Source organism: Lagopus leucura, unplaced genomic scaffold (genome assembly GCF_019238085.1).
Source record: "Lagopus leucura isolate 7727_CA_CO unplaced genomic scaffold, USGS_WTPT01 Super-Scaffold_73, whole genome shotgun sequence".
Lineage (NCBI taxonomy): Eukaryota > Metazoa > Chordata > Aves > Galliformes > Phasianidae > Lagopus > Lagopus leucura.
In genome coordinates this window covers 81,269,571-81,294,414 of record NW_024962252.1, presented here as the reverse complement: position 1 = coordinate 81,294,414, position 24,844 = coordinate 81,269,571, and the positions used below count along the sequence as shown (strand labels likewise).

At 41.7% G+C, this 24,844-nt stretch overlaps 1 protein-coding gene across 1 annotated transcript in view; it reads left to right on the top strand.

The window, feature by feature from the left end:
• The first annotated feature begins 1,193 nt into the window (after positions 1–1,193).
• Positions 1,194–24,844, top strand: part of KCNH1 (potassium voltage-gated channel subfamily H member 1) — a 179,978-nt gene continuing 156,327 nt past the window's right edge. Inside the window, exons 1-4 of the mRNA XM_042894006.1 lie at positions 1,194–1,312; positions 12,951–13,074; positions 13,321–13,427; positions 23,216–23,344. Of these exons, the coding sequence (XP_042749940.1) occupies positions 1,240–1,312; positions 12,951–13,074; positions 13,321–13,427; positions 23,216–23,344 (433 nt within the window). The 5' untranslated portion in view covers positions 1,194–1,239. The remainder of the gene's footprint in view (positions 1,313–12,950; positions 13,075–13,320; positions 13,428–23,215; positions 23,345–24,844) is intronic.

Here is a 24,844-nt window from a genome sequence, read left to right as displayed (position 1 = left end):
GAATGTTAATGAAGTGGCTCCCACTGCAGGGCTACTTCCTGAGCTGTGCTCTTAGCAGCTCCATAGGCTCCAGCTGTGAGACGGGCAGCCAGTGCTAGGTTGGTCTGTGACTGAATCTGCAGATCCTGCTGCAAGGAAGCTGCCATCCACCTCCGTGGCTTGGCTCCCCACAGTCCTAGTGTGCATCCTGTGCCTCAAACATTGAGAGCGGCAGGAGGCTGGTGGCAGTGGGCTGCTGTCCCACAATCATCTTTGGGTCACAGGCGCAGGCCTCGTGGCACAGGCCAGGCCTGTCCTCCAGCACAGGAGCCAGGTGCCCCAGCCTTGCTTTATCTGCTTGTACTGTGGGAAATAGGAGCAGGTTTCGCCATACACAGGATTTTGCAAAACATATTCATGTCTTGGGAATGTGATGTGATGCAGAGCACGGAGGTGCTGCAGCTAACGAGGCATTACGGCAAGCAGCTGCCAGGGCCAGTCAGGAGATCTGTCTTTAAAGAGATCTGAGTGCTTTCCATTTACTGATAGACGGCCGAAAGGGAAGGAACAAAGTAGTTTTCTCCCTGACTGAAAAACCTTTGTAAATCGAATACTTGAGAGTTTAAGACCCGTCAAAGGTTATATTTAAATAGCTTATCCTATTGCTTCCACTGAGCTGCTGTTAGTTTGATCACACAGGAGTAGAAAGTGTCCTAGGAAGAGGTGAAACGAGGGCGGGCAGCCTGCTGAGGGGCTGAGCCACGTGCTCTGAGGGCAAAGCCCCCCGGGGGGTCCCAGGTGGCACCCACGCGCTTCTGCGAGAGGCGGAGGTTCCTCCCGCCGCTCTCAGTTTGAGAGGGGCTTTCAAGCACTCGGCCCGCGAGGCGCGGACGCGGCGGGGCCGCCATCCCTGCAGGGCAGAGCCCCACGAGGGCCGCCGCTTCCCCTCGCTGCGCTACAGTTGTCGGCGCTGTTGGGCAGCCCGCTTCCGGACGGTGGCGCTGCGGCACCGGCCTTGTGGCGGAGCGGCGCGGCGGAGCGGCAGCCGGCAGGGGGCGCCGCGGGGAGGTCCGGCGGCGGCGCGGCGGCGACCGCGGGGCTGCGGTGCGCGGGAGGCGGCGGGAGGGCTGATGCCGCACAGCCGTGCCACGGTCCCGGCGGAGGCATGAGGCGCGCGGAGCGGGCGGGGAGCGGAGCGGCAGAGCGCGGCTCCGCGAGGCCCTGAGCGAAGCCTCTGCGCCGCGCTCCCGCAGAGCGACTATGGCCGGGGGAAGGAGAGGGCTGGTGGCGCCTCAAAACACGTTCCTGGAGAACATCGTGCGAAGGTCTAACGGTAAGGGACCGTGGACAGAGGGGCGGTTCGGCGCGGAGGGGCTTCGAGCCCCCAGGTGCGGGGCGGCCGCCGTTGGGCTGCGCCTCCGCGTCCCGAGCGGAGCCTCGTGCGGGCGGCAGGTGCGGCGGGACGGCCCCGCGCTGTGCCCGCTGTGGGGAGAGACCGCGGGCAGGAGGCGGCCCGGGGGGCGCCGTGCGGGGCCGGGCGAGAGGAGCTGCGGGGTCTCCGGGAGGGCAGAGCCCCGAGCGAGTGGGAAGATGCCTCCCAAGTGAGGAGGGAGTTTGCCATTTTGAGGGCTGAAGGTGGGCAGTGCCGGGTTTTTGTTTTGTTATTTTTTTTTTCCTCTCATAGCTAACTGTAGCCGGGTTTTCTCTAGGAAAATTGTGGAGTGGGAAGCGCCTCGGATTTCACAACTGCGTGCAAATGTGCGTTAGCGTTACCCAGATTCTTTCACTTCGGGACTTAGCAAAAGCTGCTCCTTGCAGCCGTGCGGGGGGGCTGGGAATCTGCTGCCACCTGGGCACGAATGGGTTTCTCACAGCTCGGAGTCGTGCCATCTTCCGTGGACCTCGGTGGGTTACTTTGGGGATTAAGAACTTCCCGCGTGACTGAGAATGTGCGGGTCGAGTTCCTTTTGAAGACGAGGTGAGATGATTTAATTAATTAAAAACCAGACGGTTTGTTCCGAAAAGGCAAAGGCAATTAACCCTGTTGATAAGCAGCTAAAAACCCAAATTATCCCAAGAACGATTTTCAATTATTTTCAATTAGGAGATGTTACTGAGGAAAACAAAACAAAACAAAACACCATCTTTGATAAGAACATGTCTTCACACAGAATGGCGAGGGATTTTCATAGTTCGTTTTTCTCAGCAACTTTCCTACAGAAGAGGTTGGAAGCTGCATTCTCCCTCCAGTAAGCACTGCCCATTCCCTCGGAGAATCCTGTTCTCTTCTTAAAAACTGAAATGTTAACATCTCATCAGATTCATGTTGCTCCTCTAATCTCCTAACAGCGTCTAGCTAAGGCTTTTCTCGGAACTGTCTGAGTTTGTGAATAATTTTCTCCACTGAACGCTGAATTTCTCTGATGGCTTTCTGTGCCAAGACCTTGGTGCTATAAATCGCGTGAGGCTTGGAGACAGAGGGGATCTTGCAGCAGGGGCTTTGCTCTGTTTCTTCCTGTTTTTCCCCCTTTGTTTAGAATGTGTCGTCACAGTGTGGTGCTGGACAGCACAGGTAAAATGACGGCACGCAATTTCCAAATGCTCAGCAAGTCCCGAGGGCTGCCGTAAATACAGGCTTCTAGATGAAGCCTTTTAGGAAGTGATGCACGGTGCAGAGATATCAGAGGAATCTTTGGGAAGTGACTCAATTTCAGAAGCCTGAGTCTTCTCACATCACTGCTGTGATGTGATGCTGTCACATATAAATGCTGTGTGATTCAGTTCTACCGTGAGGCCATCAACCTCTTCTGACGTCCATCTCTGTGAGGAGATGAGGGCTGGGTCTCATTTCTCCTCATCTGGCAGGGCAGTGTTGTCCAATGGGGGAGCAGCATGGAAACATCCTGACACCTTGTGCCTGCCTCTCCTTGGCCAGCCTGCCTGCCTTCAAGATGCTTTGGGATGCCCACAGCACAAACACTTAAACCTGTAGTGCATACTTTGAGGTTTGGTTTCCCCTTCTCAGTTTTGTTTGATTGGACACTAATGTGACCCACAAGGAAACTCTCTGGGCTATTTGGGATTTTCCAAATAAATGTTGGGCTTCTTGTCAAACTGTATTTGCTGGCTCCTGCAAGCAAGCTAAGTAGCGCCAGCAGATATTGAATTAATACATGTATAGGAATGTTCCTAATTTGTGGAGGATTCCCTTTGAAAGGAGAGGAATTTGGTTGTAGAACTGAAATAGATACTGAAGAAGTGCTCCATTTAAAGATACTTGGGTTTGATGTGCAGCTATAGTCACAGCTAAACTGAGAAAAACGTGTTCTGGCTTTGAATTATATTGAGAGGGTTATCTCAGGGAAAGAGGCTTTGTGGCAGTAGCTCAGTAATTGGCATACAACCTCTTTTGAAAACACTACTCTAAGGGTAGCACTAATTATGCCACTTTTAAACAGCAATTTAACAAGTAATTCTTTGGACAGCCTTTCACATTTAGTGTGATATTGGTGAGCTGATGCACCTTCAATGGCTAAAGTTAATGGCAGTGTACTTGGGCATGCAAGTTCAGGGCCTTTCCTTCAGGCTTAGTATTTTTCTGACATTCGGATCACACTACCTGCAGCGAGATCCATCTCAAGCTCCATTGGTCTGAATTGTCTTCTTAATAATTCTAGGAGTTTGTTCTTGGGTTGCAAATCAATTAAGACAGGTTCTCATTGACTAAATGCCAGCCTGAATAGCTATGCTAGGGCTATAACCTGCAAAGTAATTCCATACGCTGGAGTAGAGAAGGAATTGAGAATCTCTATAGGATTGATATAGCACATATTGGAAAGAATATATAGCATCATCAGCCTGGAACTGTGGACTGCATGTGGTCCTCTTTGATTTCTTCTCACAAGAAGACCTTTTGTCTCCAGATTCCTTCCAGTTGGAAGTCTGGAGGAAAAACTTAAGGACTTGGGACACTGATGTAATGCTTCTTGTTTGTATTTAATGTTTAAAAGCCATGCTTCTGAAGTAGACATGTAGAGCTAGAATAATAAATGTTGCATGTAGTGCTTGGTTGGCAAAACTTTGTTTGAAGCATTGAAATATTTAAAGACTCAAACACCCAACGGGATAGAAAATGAGCCCGTGCTGTAAAACAGTGCAGTATGTAAAGAATCACTAGTCTCTGCTGGTTACTGCTAATGTGATATTAATGTTTTTCCCAGGTAATGTAGTATAGCCCCAGTGTAAAGGCACCATAACAATAACAGTTATAATGTTGGTTCATGGCCAAGGCACCAAATTCAGATGGTGCATTATGTTAGAGAAGAAACAGGTCCTGTGATATTTTAATGCTTTATCAATAGCTGAAGGCAAAAATGCTTCTATGTTTAGGTAAATATCAGCTGGATTCTCCAGCCCTTCCTTGGTGCGTGAGAATTTAGTTTGTGTAAAAATGGCAAAAATAAGTCCTGTGTTTGAATGGCTTAAGAATTTCAGTCACAGATACTTTTCTGATTTATTGATGAAACAGGGAGGGAAAAATGGAAGCTTGGTGGCATAAAGCTAATCTGAGTTTAGTCTTGTTTCCCCTGGGAGCGCCCTAAGGAGAGATGAGATGTAGAAACAAACCTGCACCCTCTGATGGAGAATGCAGCGAGTCCAGTGTAGAGGGAAAGAAGAAGCACCCTCAGAAACACAAATCCTGAGAATAACAGGCATTTTTGTGATTTATCACCTTCCTTCCATTGGAGATGATGAAGTTCCTAATAAAATAAGCATTCTGTAACCTGGGCCTGCTAACCTTGTACTGTTGCCCGAAACTCAGGAGAGAACTTAACTTCATTATAAACATCTCTGGAACTGAACAACCTGTTTCTGTGTTCTGCGGGAGACAAATGAGAAGGAATCTATCACAGAATGAAGAACTGCGCAGAGGTTTATTTTCATATTTTTGCACTTTAATAAGATGTTCTTTTACATTAAACGTTTGCGTTACCATAAGGGGATCCTTATGGTGCTACTGATTGTCCTGCTTTGCCTGTCTTCACTTAAGAACCTAGAACAGCGAGCTGTGTGGGTCTGGAGACAGGCATGGCTGCAGTCAGTCCTATTTGGCTCTAGAAGCAGTATAGGTATGTTTCCCCAAGGGTAGGATTTACTGTTGAGAGTTGTCAGTCTATTCACTTTCAGACTACAGAGCTGTTGCATTGGAAGGGCATGCGTGTATAAACATGACAGGTTCTGCATTGCTCCTCTGAATGAGATGTGCTCAGGGTGATCAGATCCTGGGCATCGTTGGGCCGCCTTGTACTGCTGCAACACCTTTAGTAAACAGCATCAGTCATCAAGTATTTTCGTACTGACAACAGGACTGTTGCTAAAATAAGGAAACATGTTTCTGGGGTGGAGTATACTTTTCTTGTTTCCTTTTGATAGAGTACGGTTGGTTTCCTGCCCAGCTTTCAAATTTCCTTAATCTACAATGAGTCTTCAAGCAAAGCTGGGCTCAGAAGCCTTGTGCTGCAGGTAAATTACATCCAAGTGTGAGCTGGTATGGTTCTGTTGAATAGGGGAATGTATTTTAGTGACTGTTGTAGATGAAAGTGGTGAAATGGATGAACTTAACTGTGCATGAGAAAGAGCATTATTAAAGTATTCCTTATGAACTGTGATGGCTGGGGTAAGCTATCCTAATTCTTAAGGCTCCCAAATGAGCTGATTTGAAAGCCTGGAGCAGATGCCCAGGAGCTTTTCTCCAGCATGCTGTCAAGCCTGATCATCCCTCTTCCTGACTGGAGTGGGTTAATTTCAACATTAAAAAGAGATCACAGTGGATGTGGCCTGGAAAATACTCTTACCTTGTGTGAAAGGCTCTTTGACAAAGCCTTACCAAAAGTGCATGCAAAACTGCTGGCTGGGTAGGTAATAAGGTGGTGTTATGTTTACAAAGATGGTAGCTGAAGATGTTGCTTCTCTTACCATTACTGTGACTGGTCCTGTGCAAAGCAAGGTAAATGTTACCCTCAACACATCTGGCACCCAGCGATTGCACTTGAGTTTGTGCCTTCTTGTATCTGCTGCTACAAGACCACACATGAATGTAGGTCCGTTGGCACTGGTTAATACAAGGTATTTAGGCACACCAGCAGCAGGCCTTCAGAAGCACAAGGGAACATCTTGTAGGCTCTGTGTTAAGGATGTTTTACCAAGTGAAGAAGAAAACAAAAGAAAGGGGCTTATTTCTTCCTGACTTCCCTGCTTTTTTTAAGCTACCAGCTATGGAGTGCTTTTTGTACAGCTGGTCACTATATCAGAATGTCAATTGATTATTGACAGTTTTTATTCCTTGCTATCACTTGAGTTGAGTATAAAATGTTTCTTTGCTGGCTCTAACAAAGCCAAATTTGTGTTTGTGTCTTTACGCGTTTAGAAATGCATTTACAACCTGATTTTCTTAAAATTACTTTTATAGATAGAAAAAAAAAAGAAGTACAAGGCAAAGATGATAGATGATGTGTTTTAAAATTAATGTTCTGAAAGCTCAAGATGTTCTACTGTGATCATTCAACATATCAATCCATTTCTCCATTAAATCCTAGAACAAGGTTGTAAAACAAATCTTAGTGAAACCCATTCATTGGAGAATTTGTTAATGCATTTCTGTAAGTTATATAGCTAAAAGTCAGCCAGGAGTTGGGTCTTGTCAAATGCTTTTAAGGCTCTTGATGGCTACAGCTATAATCAGTAAATCAAATGGCTTTCTTAAACTGATGGAAGACCCACATAATTGATGCAACTAAATCATTCTTTTTCCTGCCTAGGAGGAAAAAACAACCTGGCCAGTTAAATGAAGTCTCACTGTTAAAGCGTTTTTGGCCTTTGTTAAGAATGGTGCAATGTACGACTTGTACAGCCGACGAGCTTTCTAATTTCTGAGAATTATCTCCTGGTGACATCACTTTTGTCTGGATGTCTATTTTTTAAATTTTTCAGTATGGTCGGCACTGCAGAGATAGGCACAGAACAGTGCTACCATTAATTATGGATGATGGCTTCTGTGCACTTCCCATTTCAGCTATTCATGTGCCATTTTTCTGTTCTAATTTCTATTTTATTTTTTAAAATGCAGATAATTACGAAGACTTTACAGCTTCTAATGTTGGTAGGGTGTTTTATTCTTTTCAACTGAAAATTTATTCATGATAGAGGCCACAGTAAAATAGATACTATCATAATGCATTGTAACACATTCTGAGATGGAACAAGTAGCTTTTATCTACACCGCTGGTGGAATCATCTTCTACAAAGATTCAAACTGATTCGCTTGAAGGTGTCATTGTAATTATTTGTGCTACATATGATGAAATACAGTTTTTAATAATTCCTTTCAGCCCATACTTGCAGAACGCTTTGCGTACAGTGTAAGTCATGTTTGAATAGAGCAATGTCATGTGTGCATTTTGTGTTCTGACAGCCAAAGAGCTTCCAAATCCCTTTTTGTTTCTGTAGAATAAATATTTTTTTGTGCAAAATATCTGTGAAACATGTAAGCCCAAATGAACCGATCCCTAGTCCTTTGTAATGTGTTGTTTTGCATTTAAGTGAGGCTACAGATTAAAATAATTTGTTCTCAATGTTAAGGATATACAGTTTTGAGACCGCTATATCATGGTTCCATCGGGAAATCAAGTTTTTAAAAAATAAAATATTTAAAAACTAATGCATTCCACCTCCAAGAATGAGTGCTAGGAGGTAGTGAAAGGTGTACGTATCCATGTAAAACCACTGACTTCCATAGGAGAGGTGGGTGGAAGAGCAGAATTTTGCCCTATGACTTTTATTCCATGATGTGAATAGGCTTTTGGTCCTCTCAGCACCTTTGTATGTTCTTTGAACAGAGAGCCCTTGTGTTTAATGCAAATGTGGTTGATTCCTGTGTACTTCTCCCTGAGGTGTGAGCCTTGAATCATACAAGTGCAAAGAAAGGGTTGAATAGGCAGTTGAAATTATTTTCAGTTTGACTTACTTGTAACATTTTGGAGCTGTATTTTGATCTCGGAAGTTACATTTTAACAGTTTAACCAAGGACGGTATGTACATACCTATCCTTTGCAAGTTGCTGAAGTGAAACTACCATATGAGCTGTACGACTGTAGTAGTTTTGAGAGGTGTCCTTGTGAACGACATCCTACTTCCATGCATTGGGTCCCTTACCAGAAATGAAACCAACTTCTTTCTTTCCCATATCTAAATGATACTACTTGTGATGCAAGTCAAGAGTTTGTAAACTCAATTGTTTGTAAACTCACTTGTCCCCTGTACTTACTCCTAAGCTGCTTTATGCCCAGCTAATGGAACAGTAGCTAAGGAGCTCTATCCACAGTCCTTTACCAAGTATTTTACTAGGCCTTTCTTTCAGTTCTGAGGTAGTGGTTTGTGCTCTTACCTCTCCTAAATGTGCCAGTCTCGATCAGCTGCATCTGTGATATGCTTCTTGTCCTCAGGTTGGTTGGAAGTTTGAGCTGATGGGCAGTTTCCAGTAATGTACTTAGCAATGCGGTTCTGTAGGTAGCAATTTTGGTGAAGCTGGGTATTCTTGAGACTTGCTGTCATTGTTGGTAAAGGAGCTGTTTTATTCAGAAAGACCTTTTCTGATTCTTCTGTGATGATGTATTTTGTGATTAGAGAAAACCACTGGTTTTTGTGACCAAGCAAAATCCATTCTTACATAGTGGAAGGAGTTAAATTGCTTTTCTTGTTCTTTAAAGCAGCAGTGACTAGTTTAAAGTAATAATCCGAAACGGCTCCGATGTTTGTGTGTGTAAAAGCTGATATGGGGATATACTTCAATGAACAGAACTGACTAGGGGAAATGCAGGTTGAAATTGTGAAGTACGGCTTTTCACAAAGTAGCCAGAGTTCAGAGGATCCCTCCTTCCTCCTGCCAGTAATTGTGCTGCCTTTGAGGTGCAGCAGTTCTTGCTTGTGTTTCTGCAGCAAGAGATGCTTTGTGCTGCATCTCTATATATTTCTGTGCCTACTGTCTTCTCAGACTCAGCCAAACAGCACAAGCCAGACTCTAAGTCTTCTTCATATGAGCTCAGACTCTCCAGCCCCTAGCTCAACTCTTCTTGGAGCCAATAAGCGGTGCCAGTGAGGCGTATAGCTTCTCCTTGGGCTGGCCAATGCCACTAACCCAATTGATATTGTGTTAGAAATCGATTTCCTGGTAAGGGAGTCCTTTGAGTCCTATCAGAGAGGCACCTCAATCACTTAATAGTTTGAATACTGCATCTATCACTTGCCTGTTTTATCCCCTGTCTTTGAAGAGAATTTGGTAGTGTATTTCTTCTTTGCAGTCCTCCTGTGCCCAGCCCCTGTCCTGCCCTTGTTGACCCACTTGTGAGTCCTCAAGAGTTTTGCTCTGCAGTGCTCAAAGAGTTCACCAGAGCATCACTTGTGCTTGTTGTGCAACACAGCCACAGCTGTTTCTTGGCCTCTGGGACCCTGTGTCCCTGCAGATAGAAAGGCAGTACTTGCCTCAGTGGATGTTTAATATTTTCTTATGTTAGAAACAATTGTTGAACAGATTATGAGCTGTCTCCAAGCAGCACATTGTCAGGGACGTCAGTGCAATTGAATGCCAATGATAGCAATGAGAACAGCCCTTCTACCTCTGGGTTATCTGTCAGAATAAACTATGCAAAGGAGTTATAAGTGGGAGTTATGCTGTGTCTCTCCAGTGTTTGAAGAGGTGAAACACCATTGTCTGAGGAGAAATGCAGGTGTGTTCTCCACATAGGCACAGAATCTGCTTTGTACTGTTTTGTCTTTAAAGAGGTCTGGAAAAGATGAATGAGCAACTGTAAAGAATTTCTTATTTGTTTGTGAGACCCCTCCTTTACTGTGTGGTGCGAGAAAAAATGTCTCCAGAGGCTTTCAGCTACATGGAGAGTTCCCAACTGCTGGTCTCTGCAGGGTGTTTTTTGGGTGTCAGTCCAAACTGAGGATGAGCACTAAAAGCTCAGTGATGGAGCTGGAGGAACAAACTGAGAGCCTAGTCAGGGTTATGGTGTTAACTCCAGGGAATGGGTCCAGCTTTAGTATTTTCTTTCAGTGTGACTGGGGCAAAGCTATGTATCGTAGACAATAGGTCAAGGTGCATGAAGTGGGAACTTGCTAGAAGTCAGACTTGCAGAGCAGTGGGATCCTGAAAACCTCTGACTTGCTCCTTGAATTGATAGATGCTCGTGTTTTCATCATTGAAGCTTTGAAAGTACATAAAGATCTACAAGTGTGGTTATAACTCATCTCCCAACCCAACCTGGATTATCAGATGTAGCATTTTACCCCCACCTCCATGAGAGGGCTCATTACACTAATAGTACTGCCTGATAGGGATATGTAAAATACAACAACCAATCCACGCTGACTTGAAGATGTTGTATGTCGAGGGTGTTGGCAGTGGCTTGATAAGTAGAAAAGTCATTCAGGAGCTGAAATGAAAACAGCTTTCATGGTGCTCAGGGGTAGCTCCTTAGAGGATGCTCAAGTTGGATATTAGGAAAAATTTCTTCTCTGAAAAAGTGGTCATGTGCTGGAATGGGCTGCCTGGAGAGGTGGTTGAGTCACTGTCTCTGGAGGTGTTCATGAAACATTTAGGTGTGGTACTGAGGGACATGGTTTAGTGGGGAAGTATTGGTGGTATGTTGGACTGGATGATCTTGGATGTGTTTTCCAACCTTAGTGATTCTATGATTCACATCTCCTAGGATAAACACCCAAATGACAAAGCTGTCAGGAGGGAGGGAAATATGTGCATGTTTTTTAAGCATCTTTTGGAAGCTCTTCTGGTAAAAAAAAAAAATAAAAAAAATCAGCTTTCATTAACCCAAGAAGTAGGCATGTGAGAATATGATTTTTTTAGCTCCAGTAGTAATGGCTAAGAATCTGTGGTATTGTATGCGAGAGTTGGGCTTACGTTTGAATTACTAGGCATAGTAAGAGAGGAAAATCCCCAGCTTTAAAATATACCTTTTTTTTTTTTTTTTTTTTTTTTTTAAATGATGCTTTCTATAGCATAGCTTGGGCAGGGTGCTGTTTGCTGTGCTAATGTTTCTTATTTCTATCACCAGCACTACTCCTAGAGCTTCTATCTCTTAGATCATTGAGAGCTGGGCTTGTAGCAATCTTGCCTTTCAATGCTTACATCCCTACGTGGGCTTGGTGCCTTGCTTTTACCTGTAAAAAGAGGATAAGATAAGAGCACTATCCACCATGGGTGCTTTGGAGGTGTAGGTAAAAGTAACATCTGAGCAGTTGACAGTCATCAGAAAAGTTCACTATATAGCTTTTAGTGAAAAAACAGACATTATTTATCTGAAGAAAATGTTGAGGTTTAAGTGTGAAAAGAAAGATCATAGAAGTTTTTCAATGAGTTCTTGAAGAACTGAAGGGTGCTGTTACCTTTTCAGAAGGGGAAGATGGTGAGAAGGAATAAATGCTTGAAATAACACAGTCCACATCAGGGCAAAACGTGACCTGAATTTCATATTTGCATACTTTTTGTACTTTCTGATGAAAATATAAAAATATGTTAAGACAGTGCAATCCACTGTTTATAATAGACACTCAAAAGCACTTGCTTTAGCAATGAGAAATGACTTGGCTTACTTATTCATAGGAAGGGTAAAAGACATGTATTGTTTTTGGAACAAAGTACTTGAACCAAGTAAAAACCATGGTATTTAGAAGAGACTGAGAAACAAAGCAGTTAAAATGTCCTGAAGTTATACTACTGGTATATTTCTTTCCAAAGAGTGTATAAAGATACACTTAATCTTGCTCATGGGATTGGGCAATGGATTTAGATAGCTACAGGAATGTTTTATTTAAACCCACTTGAAGTTTGCAACAGGACAAAAAATTTTGAAACGGGAAGTTAAAAGAAACCAAAGCCTTTGCAAGTAATAGGTAAAATGTCCTGTTTGTGTCTCTTGGTTGCAGGTACCATTAATGACTGCTATGTATATTTAAGCAGCTGGGTGTTTAGATCCTGTAAAGGAGACAGCATAGTGGACTCCCTTAGAGCCTCCCCTTCAACATGGATGCCCTTATCTCATGTAGCTGCCTAAGACTTCCTCTAACTTCTAAGCCAGGGAGTCTTTGAAGCTGTGAAAAGGAGCCACTGCAGTCTCCCATCTATCAGTGTCCTGTCATAAGCACTGCTCTCTGTCTTGGCATTTACATAGATAGCTGAGAGCCAAAGAGCCAAAACAGCAGAGAAACAAGGCCTGGGCCTGGCATTAAGTATATTCTTTGTTCAAATGAGTTATTAATCATAGAAATATAGCATGCAAAGATCCAATGAGAATGGAAGTTTGAATCCCATTCAATTTTTTTCTTAGTGGTTGAAACTCATTCTAGCTTGTACAGTGAACAGAAACATCTTTCTGCTGGTGTAAGTACTAAAACTAGTTGTCTGGTGTCTTGTTTGTAAAGCTGTGCCATAGACGTCACGCAGGGAGTAATAGAACTTGTGTGGTCAGCAGTGAAGGCTGTATCGACAGGAGCCACTGAGTCTGTGTTCAGATGAGAAATAAGTGCTCAAGCTGTTTTGGCTGTCTTGAGGCTTCTCATCCAAATTGAGTGTCATGGTGGATCAGTACGTGCGGCACAGAGGGAAGCAGCTTAATGAATCTGTCCTTAGTCAAGGAATAAATTTTACCTGCTTAACATTGTGAGTTTCATTTGTGTAAAACCACCTTCTTCAGCTTTGCCTGAGTAATTAATTAAATTTATCTTAAAATCTTAAACTAACAAGTTACTTAAAACATGGAATACTCCTGTTGTCTACTGGGAAAAAACTGTGCAGGAATGGAGGCATTGCAGTTTGGATAAGTATTTGGATGAGTATTTCTGCTGATGCAACCATAGTCTTGTCTGATGTCTAACTGATATGTTCTTTCAAACAGATACTAATTTTGTCTTGGGCAATGCCCAGATAGTGGATTGGCCTATTGTGTACAGCAACGATGGATTTTGCAAGCTATCAGGATATCACAGAGCAGAAGTTATGCAAAAAAGCAGCACCTGCAGGTATTTGAGAACAGATTTATTTTCTGTTAAATAGCTTGTAGTGTTGTGCTTGTTGCTTGAGGAAAACAGTAGTCTGTTCATCTCCATTCTCTCTTTTGTCTCTTGGGGCTGCTACTGTTAAATTTGCTTTCCAGGTGAAATAAAATCAAAGAAGAGCTGTTTCTAAATAGGTCCTTTTCGCACTGTGAATAAATGGTGTAGTGTCTTTGTTTAGTATCTGACTTGAATTCCTTGCTTTCTTTGCAGTTTTATGTATGGAGAGCTGACAGACAAAGATACAATTGACAAAGTCCGGCAGACATTTGAGAACTATGAGATGAATTCCTTTGAAATCCTGATGTACAAGAAGAACAGTAAGTAGTTGTTTGTTCATTAATGTAGGTGTGTAGAACTATTTTAAATCATTGCATAATTTGCAAGTCTGCCATCCTGGAGTACTGTGTTTTATGTAGGGTTAAATAAGCCCTGGTTCTGCTGACAGATCTGCAAGACAGAGAGGAGAACATTAGAGATGAGAGCCACTGGTGGAAGCAGGGGAAGCTCTAATTCATTCTGATGTTTAGAGCAATTTGTGTGTGATGCCAGCGTTCTTTTCATTAGCAACATTAGTGCCCAAGCTAGGTTTATGCAAATGTTTTTTCTTACAGAGAATGCTTTTAATTTTTTTTTTAATTTGATGTAGCAAAACCAGGATTTAGATGTAGCTTTGTAGTAAAAAGATCCAGTCTTTTGTTTTAGAAGCTAGACTACTTCCTAATATCTTTCAATGAAACTGTCTTTTGTTTTGGACAAAACTGCTTCTTAATCATGGTATGATTATTTTTTCTTTTCTTGCTAGAAATTTTAGTCTGTCTGTAACTTTGCGTGTTAGCAGATGAACTACTTGCCCAAAATTTGTTGCTCTACCCCCTGAGTGTGTCATAGCACAGCTATTTTTATTTACCAAAAGTAACCTGAAGTGCAGATACACTGACGTCTTCAGATTGACCAAATGTCAAATAAAAAGACTGTGTTCTGTCACTTCCATTTTGTGTTTAACAATTTTGCCTTCTAACCGTGGAAGAAAGGTACCTTGCAGAAGCATCCTGTGAGTAGCTTCTTCCCATTACAGCTATGATGATTGCTTTGATCAATTCTGCACTGGTGGGCATGAGGAGCTCTAAACACAAAGCATAACATGAGCTGCTATGATGCAATTTTTTGACAGTTAACCTTAATGCTGATTTATTTTTCATTAGAAGGGCCAGCTTTCTGAGAAAAGGTGATCATCCTACATTTATGTGTGTAGCCATTGCTGTTCCTGTTGAAATGACCCACTAGTGCTGGCTGTTGGAGCTTGGAGAGAGAACAAGGACTTAAGAATAGCGAAAAAGATAATAGTTGTGTGCTAGAGCTGATGTGTGGAGCTGCTTGTTTTATATCAGAATTCGTCCTTGTTAGAATTGGTGGTGCCAAAGTACATGGAATTGGTTTTTGGCAGTGTTTTTGGGGGGGGAAGAAAAAAACCTCTTTAAGAGATTTTTTTTGTATTCATTTCTCTCTAGTCTTTTCCATTTCTTTTTAGTCTGTTCAAAGCATCATGACCTCTGACATGATGCTGTTGCTCAGGGCCTTACTGGAGCACAACTTTGCTGTGCTAGAGAAGCTTCATGTGCTGTCTGGATGAGGCTTTGTGCTTCATGCCTTCTGGTGTTATCTGCCTCCAATGTTTGCCTATTTCTTAAAGATTATTTCAGTTCCTAGCTCAGTTAGTGACCACAGGGACATGTGCAGCTTATCTCTGTGCATCTAAAGCCAAGTAAATAAACTGTGGTTTGGGATCTAGGATGGTGTGGAAGTTTCTCTTAGTTAACAGCAATTTGGCACCAAGAGGCTCTGCAGCTACTCTTCTGTCATTGCTGCAGCATATGGCCTGTAGTACAGCCTGGGGCCTCTCTGTCTTTCATGCAGATTTAAAGCAAGGTAACTGTGGAGTGAGGAATGCTTCCTGCCCTGCTGTGCAGTTCCCCTGAGGAGAGGCAGCCTAGAACAAAGTCCAGCTGTGCAGACGTTGTATTATGTGACATGCCAAAAAAGCAAGGCTGCAATGGTTCTTCTGTGCTCATGGAGGGTCACAGTCATGGGAAAAAGCACAGAGCTTACTTTTGAGTTTAACAAAACACAGTGCTCTTATGTTTGTCGGATTTGTAGCTTTAAAGGTACCTTAACTACTGTTAGGGAAACTGCCTAAAAGCACTAAAGGGCTGTGACTGAGAAATACAAAAAAATGAAAGTCCCTGTGGCTTATTCTGAGAAAAATCTCATCATGGAAAATATTGTCTTGTGTTCCTGTCATTTAACTTTTGGACTGCTGCCTCTGTTGTTCTTGCAGTCGCCTAACCTCTACCTAGGACAAGCATTTTTGACATTTTTGTCCTGAGTTCCGATGTTTACATGGTTGTGCTAAACAAATATACCATCAGGATGATGGGAGTTACAGTATGTCCACTAGTTTCATTGCAGCTCACTCTAAAAGCAACGTAGGCTGTATTATTCAAAGGAAGGATGCAGTTTTCTGTCTTCATGTTTGCATTTGTGGATATTCTCTATTCTGGTCTCCTGTCTCTGTCTAGTCCTCCTCCTCTGCCCAATAGTGATTATCCCCACTCTTTTGAGAACTTGAAGTTAAGATGCAAGGCAGGTTTGATGGGTCCTTGTGTTTGATAAGCCAGGCCCTTGATTTACTTAGCAGAAATGTGATGATTGCTTTTATTCTCTAGACAAATTTCTTCCTAGAAATGTAGAGCTCCTTCAGGATAATTGGAGGCAATTGTAGCAAGCAGGTGAACAGGCACCAAATTTTTGTCTGGTGCCATTCCATTGCAGTCAGTGGCAGTTCATGATCATTCCTGGAAGGAGGCACAGTAAAAGTTTTCTTTAATCTAGACTGCAAAACAACAACACGCACATTGACAATAATTTCATGTGAGAGCTTCAGTTCCATTGTTTGATTAGATGTGAGTGTCCAGCAATGCTGGTAGTATTGTTTATGTAATGGGAAAACGAAAACAACTCTAAATCTCAATGAAATCAGTGGAGTTCTGCTAATTACCCTAAGGAGGGATACAGGCTGATATTTTAGACAACGTTTTGCACCTAATCTCAGTCACATCTTAGCTGATTTGAGCTGATACAACTTTAAAAGTCTAATTTCTCAGGAGACTTTTAAAGTCATTTGTTTGGCTGTTATTCTTTACACTAAGCCTGATAAATAAAAACGTCTCAGTAAATTAAACTTAGACTTGTTTCCTACAAGCAGTGCCAAAGCAGGCTTCTTCTAGATGTACTTGCTGCCATTAGTGCTAAAGTATATTTTTGCTTGTGTGCAAATTTATTTGCTTCCACCTGCCTCTGAAGAAGTGATGCCTGTTTGAAATATAACTCCCTTCCCAATGCTGTATTTAATCACGCTTCAGTGGAAGAGCATCAGAAGTGGGCTAAGAGCTAAATGGAATACAGACTTGAATAGCAGAGCAGGCTGATGAAAAAGAACATTTCATAGCTAATGTACTGGACTCTTGTCTTAATCTCCAGCTATGCAGGAGAGTCTGTGAAACTATGAACTGCATACGGACTTACAAAGAGGCTTCAGGAGGTCTCTGTTTGGGTAAAGGTGTTCCCATTGATGCAGTGGTGCTGCAGAGCCAGCTCTTGGTTTTTTTTTTTTCTTTTTTTTTCTCCCTCAGGGATTTTCTTTTAGAGAAAGGTGAGGCCAGTGGAAGCAGCATCCAAGGGATGAGCCATAGGTAATTCTTTTGCAAGTTGCATATTGGTTCAGATAAGCAGCGGCTCATAATATATGTACCTAGGAAAGTCCCAGAAGCTGGGCCTTGCTCCCTATTTGTACTGGGATTCATTCTCTGGTTTTCTGAGTGCTTGAATACTTAATACATTGAATAACATGAAGATTTGTGGGTTTCTGTGTATTTAATTTTTTAAACATACCTTCCCTCCCCCTACCCTTGGACACTCACAGATGTCGAAGTATAATAAATAAGCCCAAAATAGTGATGTAGCAGATTTTGCCTGCACTTGTCTTTGGGACCAGTGCTTTCTGCAGAGGTAGAAAATAAAAATGTAGGAATAAAAAACAACAAAACAACTCTACCCATGCTAATTTATAAAGAGCAAAATTCACTTTGGGGATGATTGCCTACTGCTAGGAAAGGGTTTCTCATAACTTATATTGGTTTAAACGATTTAAAATTATGTGTGCTGAGACTGTAGTGTCTGCAGATGGATACTTTTGGTATATAACTGCTAAATTAAATCACTGCATAGGTCCGGAAGCAGGAATGAGGGAAGTCCTTGGAAACTGGCATGTATCCTTCTGAGCCTGCCACTGAAATCTATCTCCATACTTGTCAAGCATTATGCACGCCTGTATCTTCTCTTCTGTGAAATCCATCTGCATGAGTTCAGTTACCCTCGGGAAGGTCAAACCAAAGTATTTTGGATTCATAAAACTGATGTTTTCCATTGACTTCAAAGACTTCAAATGTGTTACAAAACAAGGCCTGCTGTCATTACCATTACATATGAAGTGCAATGAAGCTTTCCAATAGGATTCTTTATATTTTATTAAGAATTATTAAATGTTTTACATGGGGTAAATAGAAAGAAGATTTCAGACTTCCCTGTGTCGTACCCTCCTTTATAACCACTATCTGATCTTGATTTCTCTGAGGAACAGGTAAACCGTATCAGCACCATGCAGCAGTGTGTGCTCTGAACATTTTAAACTGTTTGTTTCAGAGTCATAGGGTAGCTTTGCATAGAAGCCTCACATTTGAGGACTGAAATTGATTTTCTTTGTCTTACCACATAAGAGTCTGACCGTTAGAAGCGTTACATGCCAGAACATAGCAGCCCTGGGTACAGAAACCATGAAGACAGTATCTTTTTTAAAGTGATGGAAATGTAATGTCTACTGTTACTGGCACAGGGTGGTGAGCTTCTATGTACTGAGCTGGTTTGGCCTCATTCAGTGCACACTCTCTACTAAAAAGTAGAGTCTATGAAAAGAATAGCTATTAATCTTGCAAATGCCTAAGACTCCTCTGTGCTTCTAATTTAAAAGCTGTGTGAGTACAGTGACTTCCCAAATTCTTCCTAAACAACTTGTGTGCTAATTAGATATAGGACATATATATGATATATATTTGGTCTATGTGTGATAGAAGGAAGCAATCTCATAAACTCTTGGGCATAAGTGAAACTCCAAAAGGGGTGACTGTAGTGGTCATTTGTGCTGTGTATGTAACTGAAGTTCTGCTGTCCACATCACTGCATGGAGCAATTGCTGGAGACACAGCACATCTTTCTAGCCTTTTCATTTCCCTACTGCTTGACTGTTTACGTCCAGGGCAGTCGTTGATAACCACTTGTTTGAAACACAAAGTACTACAGAGGTTGGACTGCTTTGAGGAGACTTGTCCTTACGTGAAGTAACAGTCCTGAAGGCATCAGCTGAATAACCAATGTTCTTTTTTTTCATCGTTCTACTTTATGGAAAGAAAAAGTGACTATTTCAGTTTTATTTAAACAATTTGCTTTCTGTAGTTTTGAAAAACAGGTGGTAAATTGACCTGTGTAAATAGTTTATGATGTGGGGCAAGGGCATGTTTAGGTAATCATTTTGGTTTTCATTATGGTCTATTTTTGGTTGACAAGAGAGAAAACAGAAGGAGAGGAGGGTTATCAGTATGCTCACAGGGAGCAGCAGGAATACACCTTTAAGGCCTTATTCACTTTCTCGCTAGAGTTTCTGAAGGACCTCAAAGTCAAATCACATGTTAAATGCTGATGTTCCTGGCAGGGGGTGAACATGTCACTGTTGAAATACATAGGACTGGAAGGGAGGAGAGGGAAGTGAGAGTTGTATTTGTCTTACAGATGGGAAATGGTAAGATGTGGAGACATTTACTGTGTGTTAATCTGGAGGAGATCTGGGACCTGAATCATGTCTCTTAAAATAGTCTTGTCTTCAAGGCAACGTCTTAAGTCCTGTGCTTAGGCAATAAGAGCTGTATCAGTTAATTCTGGAATTAGCTATGTACCACAAGATAGGCTGGTGCTACAGGCTACTGTCAGAAGTTTGTTGTAGAATTTAATCTCTTACCATTTGTTCTGACAGCTTTTCTACAAGCTTTGAAGTGACGTTCCTTTTCTAGCAGGATTGGTCCTATGCCACTAGACAAACTCTGGATTCTTTCACTGTCGATTCCAAATCTCACAGAAGCCAACATGGCTCACAAGTGTTTACTTCTTTGTTTGTGCATTGGCATTCTCATTGAACTTTACCAGTGAGAGGTTTTGCCAGAACTGAACACAAAATGTAAATGAAAGTAGATGTATTGTTGGAAACGCTGGTAAACAGTCTCTGAGTGGCTGTACATCAACACACACAGGAGGCATAAGGGGAAGTTACTCTTGTTTTGCTATCAGAGCTCCGTAACACATACTTCAGTTTCTCTCACTGCCTGCACAGCACACAGACTGAATCTGAAAATCCCATTTTTCATTAGAATGGCCTGATCTGTGCCTCCTGCTAGTAGTGATTGTCTGGCTGAGCAGGGACATCCGCTTTGACACCAAGAGTATGAAGGCTGCCTGAAGGAGGTTGAAATTCTAGTTTCCGACCTGATTTATAACTGGTTTATACTTTAAGCTTTCCTGTTTAATAGTTAAATAAACTGTTTAATGTTTAAAAAAGTAAAATTCTTTTGATAATTAAACCAGTATGCAGGAAAAAAGCTGAGTACAGCCACATCTTGGCTAAACCTCTCAGTGTGTTCCCACAGTTCAGATCCCAGTTCAGCTATTAATGAGCTCCTAGTTGCAGAGCACTGCAGAAAGCCCGTGTATCTCAACCCTGTGAGCTCTCACCTCATGATTGTGGTTTTATATCTACTTGTCTCCTATTTCCAGATGAGGCTGACAAGCTGTCGAACACACTGAGGGTAAAAATTCTGAATAGCATTGGAAAAGCACATAGGACAGCCTGGCAGAATTTTTCATCTACTTAGGTCTACTGTTGCTGTGTTACTACATAGGTGCAAAACTGGAAGATGATTTACACAGACTGTGTATTCCACCTTGATTTTTACATTTTGACCTGCAACATATCCTGTATGTGGCACCCTGAAAATGATAAGGCTCCCCAGATAATGACAGTCATCAGAAATTTCTACTTTTAGCTAGCAAGGAGAGCTGACTCTTTCTCACTTTCTCATTGCCAGTGGGCAGATGGCAAAGATTTATACTTGATACTGGAGAAAAAGGGTTTTGTTTTTCTGTTTTGATAGAAATAATGCTGCACAGGAGTGGGACTCAAAGGAGTCAGAAGGTGAGAACCCTGCTGCTATAAGCTTGCCCTGCAGCAACCTTCTACAGGTTATCAGGAAAAGTCTTTCCTCTTTCTGTACTCATAATGTCAGAAAAGTCATCCAACAATGTATTGTAACGTAGTCACAAGGAGCATATAACAATGTATTTGAAAAAATAGCTGGAATAAGAACATGAACTTCATCCTTTCTGTTTCAGTTATGTGTTACAGCATCTTCCAAAGCAGAGTAGAAGTAGATATGTCTGTGAGAGTCAGAGATGAAGTTATATGCATAATTTAGCCTCAGAAGGTTAGTATTATGAGCAGCCCATGGGACAATGCCTGTGGCTTGAAAACAAAACAATGCAAAGTGTTTTGGGGAAGGACAAAGCATCCCTAAGAAAAAAAAAAAGTTGTTAGTGAAATATGTTGAAACAGGTAAAATTGAAAGTAACTGGTCACCAAGGTGTCAAATTAAAAGCAATGTATGGATATAATCAGCTTCAGAACAGTCCACGTGAAATTGGGAAGAAGAAATAGGCAAGAAGAAATGGAGATAGGTAGTTTTTTAGTAGCTCCTGAGAATGGAAAGCATAAGGAGCATTACTGTCTTGAAGATTACTGTCGAGTCCTTTTGCAGCATTGTCTTCTAAGCTCGTTAATAAGTTAGTGATGATTTTGAAGCCATAGATACTCTGCTGCTGAATCTTTTCTTGCATTCTGCATTTTTGTTTTCTTGTTGTATTGAAGGGGGTTGTTCAGGTGCACTAGCTCTTAAAAACAAACAAAAAAACCCAATCCAAACTGCCATAACAAAACCAAACACAAATAAAACCCCCATGATACTGATCCCTGAATACTTTTTCCTCCAGAAACGACTTTCAGTAATTCAATTTGGATTTCTCTGCTCTTTCAATGAAGGGCTCCTTGCATTGTATACCCTGCTGTTCATAGAAGTGGCTGTACATATGGCACGGAAGCTCAGCCAGGCTTTGAAACTGCCTGTTCTATACATGCCCAGTGGGGAGTCAGGCTTCATTTATGGAAGATGTCCATAGGTCTTGGAGTTGTCCTGGCTTTCTGTGGCGGGAAATGATGGCTAAGCACAGAGGCTGGGAGACAGCCAGATGAGGCACTGGGTAGCAACATGCTCTGTTATTTTAGCATAGTAAGAAAAATACTGCCTTTGCTTGTTGTGAACTACCTCAGGTTTCATTGTGAGCTTTTAACAGTCAGGAAACACAAGTGGCCCTAATTGTTTATAACTGTTGCATGAAATACACCATGCGGTAGTCAAGTGAAAGCACTGAGTAATTCACGTGAAGGAGAACCTGATCTCTAGTCTAGATGAGGGTCCTGTGATCTACAAAGAGAAGAAATATTCTTCTAGTATAACCCTGTATGTAGTAGGCTGTCCTACACAAGTAACAAAAGTTAATTGTGACACTCCTTGTTCTGGCTTTCCTCTATGGGAAACCTGCTGATTTTCAAATTTTGTGCTGGTTCCTTTTATGTAGGCTTTTCTGTCAAATGTAGCTCGCAAAGGAAACCTGAGAGAAATGCTACTCACAGCAAGCAAGCTTGAATCTTCTTTTTGGCTCTTAAATTTTAGGTCTGCAAAAGCAAGGATGAATTTTTCCTTCATCCTCAGTGAGGGCATAGGGACAAAATGAAAACATATACAATTAGTCATTTTTTTATGACTGAAGACTGCACAGAAAATAATGGTGCCTTCAAAAAATGTATGCTGTGACATAGAGGAGTCAACTGCTTTTATTTCTGACCCCCCCCCTCAAGCTGCTTATACTCAAATACTGCTAACACTGATGTGCTGAATCCTGTGAAATGGGAGTGGCAGACACAGTCTTCTTAAATGAAACTTCACTGCTGTCACTACTGAGTTTTCAGCAATCTCATCAGAACCGCTGGAAATATAGAAAGGCAAGTCTGACTGGCATTTTCTCTCCTCAAAGTGATTTGCCTGGACAGATATTAAGGAAAATTGACAACAGCATCTGAAGGGTCATTGTCTGGGAACATTTTTTTCTATGTTGTTCAGGCTTTAATCTTTCAAGTGGTTTTCACCAGGAGTTTTTCTACTGAAGTAGTTAAAAAAGTATAGCTATGTGCAATACAGTTTAAGTCCCATCCATAGCACATGGGCTAGTCCTGATGGCTTATTCTCTTCTATATTCATTGGAGTCTTGCTTCACGCTGGAGTGATTCTGAGCAAGCTGAGAAAAAAGTCAAACTGAAAAGCAGCTTGCAAAGAATTTCCCTTCCATTGGAGAATTTGCAGGCAAGGCCAGAGTTCCCAGAGCTGACATGCTTATTAGGGACTGGTGCTCCCCCAGAGAAAACTAAAGCCAACTGTGCTCTTGAGTTGGGATTCTTACTATGACTGTGGATTAGGCACTGTTGACCTGTCTGCAAGGCTTGCACAGAAACAGCGAGACTGTGTTGTGTGCACCCTTGCATGTATATGGGACTCTATCAGCTTTCAAAGTGCTGCATAGGTTTGTGTATTGGCTTTGTAGATGAGGCCCAGAAGCAGGCAATCAATTCCTGAAGATTAAAAAGCTAATCAGAGGTAGAACACAATTTAACTAGCACTTTTGTCAGCTACTCTGTCATTTTTCCTAATAGGTGTTTGCAAAACTCCCAAAACATTAAAGTAACATTTACAGATGGCTGATTTGGAAGTGTAAACATCTAAATTAGCACACTTACTGTTGTGCCTACCACTGACAAACTTTTTGATATGTTTGTTTCCAGGAACACCTGTCTGGTTCTTTGTGAAAATTGCTCCAATCCGAAATGAGCAGGATAAAGTGGTTTTATTTCTTTGCACTTTCAATGACATAACGGCTTTCAAGCAGCCTATTGAGGATGATTCATGTAAAGGTTTGTCTTTTTCATAATTATATATTTATTCTGCTGTTTTTCATTTGCCCTGGTTTTGAAAAAGCTGAAGTCCTTTAAATACTTAAAGACTTAAAGCCAAAAGATTGGATGTTAAAATAACTTCCATGAAGCCTGTAGAGGCACAGCTATGTGCAAGGAATGGCTGCGTTGATTTCCTATGGGAGTTGGCTCTGGTCTGCACTGAAACAGGTGATTGCTAATGAGACCCCGAAGTGCTTTAGGAAGCAGAGCTTGCTTTGCAAATAGGTGCTGCACTCTGTTTAAGATTCATTATTAATCCCCGTACCAGCACAGCCTTCAAGCAGTCACAATGATGCTTAACTACCTCTTTGGTCTCAGAGGAAATTGAAGGATATTGGGCCCTGTACAAACTGCTTATGACACTGTATGCAAAAATGGAGGGATTAGTCCTGTCTGACAATGATCTGAATAATTTAATTCTGCCTGGCTCGACGTGACTTAGCATTCTTATATTAAAGTTTAGGACCAGTTTGGTTTTTTTTTTCCACATCTGTGAAAATACTCTCATAGTCTTAAGTTGAATCAGGTTCAAGCTGTCAGGTTGAGTGAAGTAGAATTGCTGTGTTTTGCTGTTAACCCTTTGCTAACTTACACCCTAGAGATCTGGAAGCAAACTCAGCTGTGAGAGAGGCATAAACTTTTACTCAGATTCAGATCTTGACAGAATTAGACCTTTTGTACCCACATGTAGAATTACAGAGACTTGCGTCTTCTGGGGTGAATAAAGACGTAAGTTCTCCTGTTGTTTGCATTTTTGTAGTATTTAATAATATTTGTAGTATTACATTAAACAGGAAACTTACTGTGAAGGTGAATTGATTTACATTTGTTCTCAAAATATTATTCTTTAAAAATGCAGTTGCTCGAAGTGGAAACACCTGTTACCATGAAAAAGGAAGTACAACCTTAACAAACATACTGTCTTCCAAGTTATGTGGGTTATTTTTTTTTCCCCTTTGAATGCTATTTTTTTTTGTTTGTTTGTTTTCTTACAGTGCTTTTATAAACCTAAAAAAAAAATAAAAATGTATCTTGTTGGAAAAATTGGGTCTACAGTATTTTTTTTTTCCCTGCATAGTTGTCTTCACCGTGTCCTAATGAGGACTGACAGCAAGGATAAATCAGCGTGATGCAGTAAAGCTGGCTCTCATTTGTTTGGTGGGAGTGAAAGCCCTTACTTCATTTGTTCAGTTGGCAAGCAGGGCTTTCGTTCAGGAGTGGTAGCCATGCCTTTTTGCTTTGGTTTTGCAGAAGGTCCTTAGTTGTAGTGGTGACTTGTGCTCTTGTGAGAAGAGTTTGTCCTTCACTTTCAAAAGAGGGAGGTGCTGCAACTTTTTTGTTTTCAAGAGAAGTTCCTGTTCTAGGATCTTGAGATCATGCTGTTCTTATAGTGATCATGGTAATTCTTAGCAGTTCCATATCTAAAACAATGTAATACAAAGATTAAGCCTATTTACA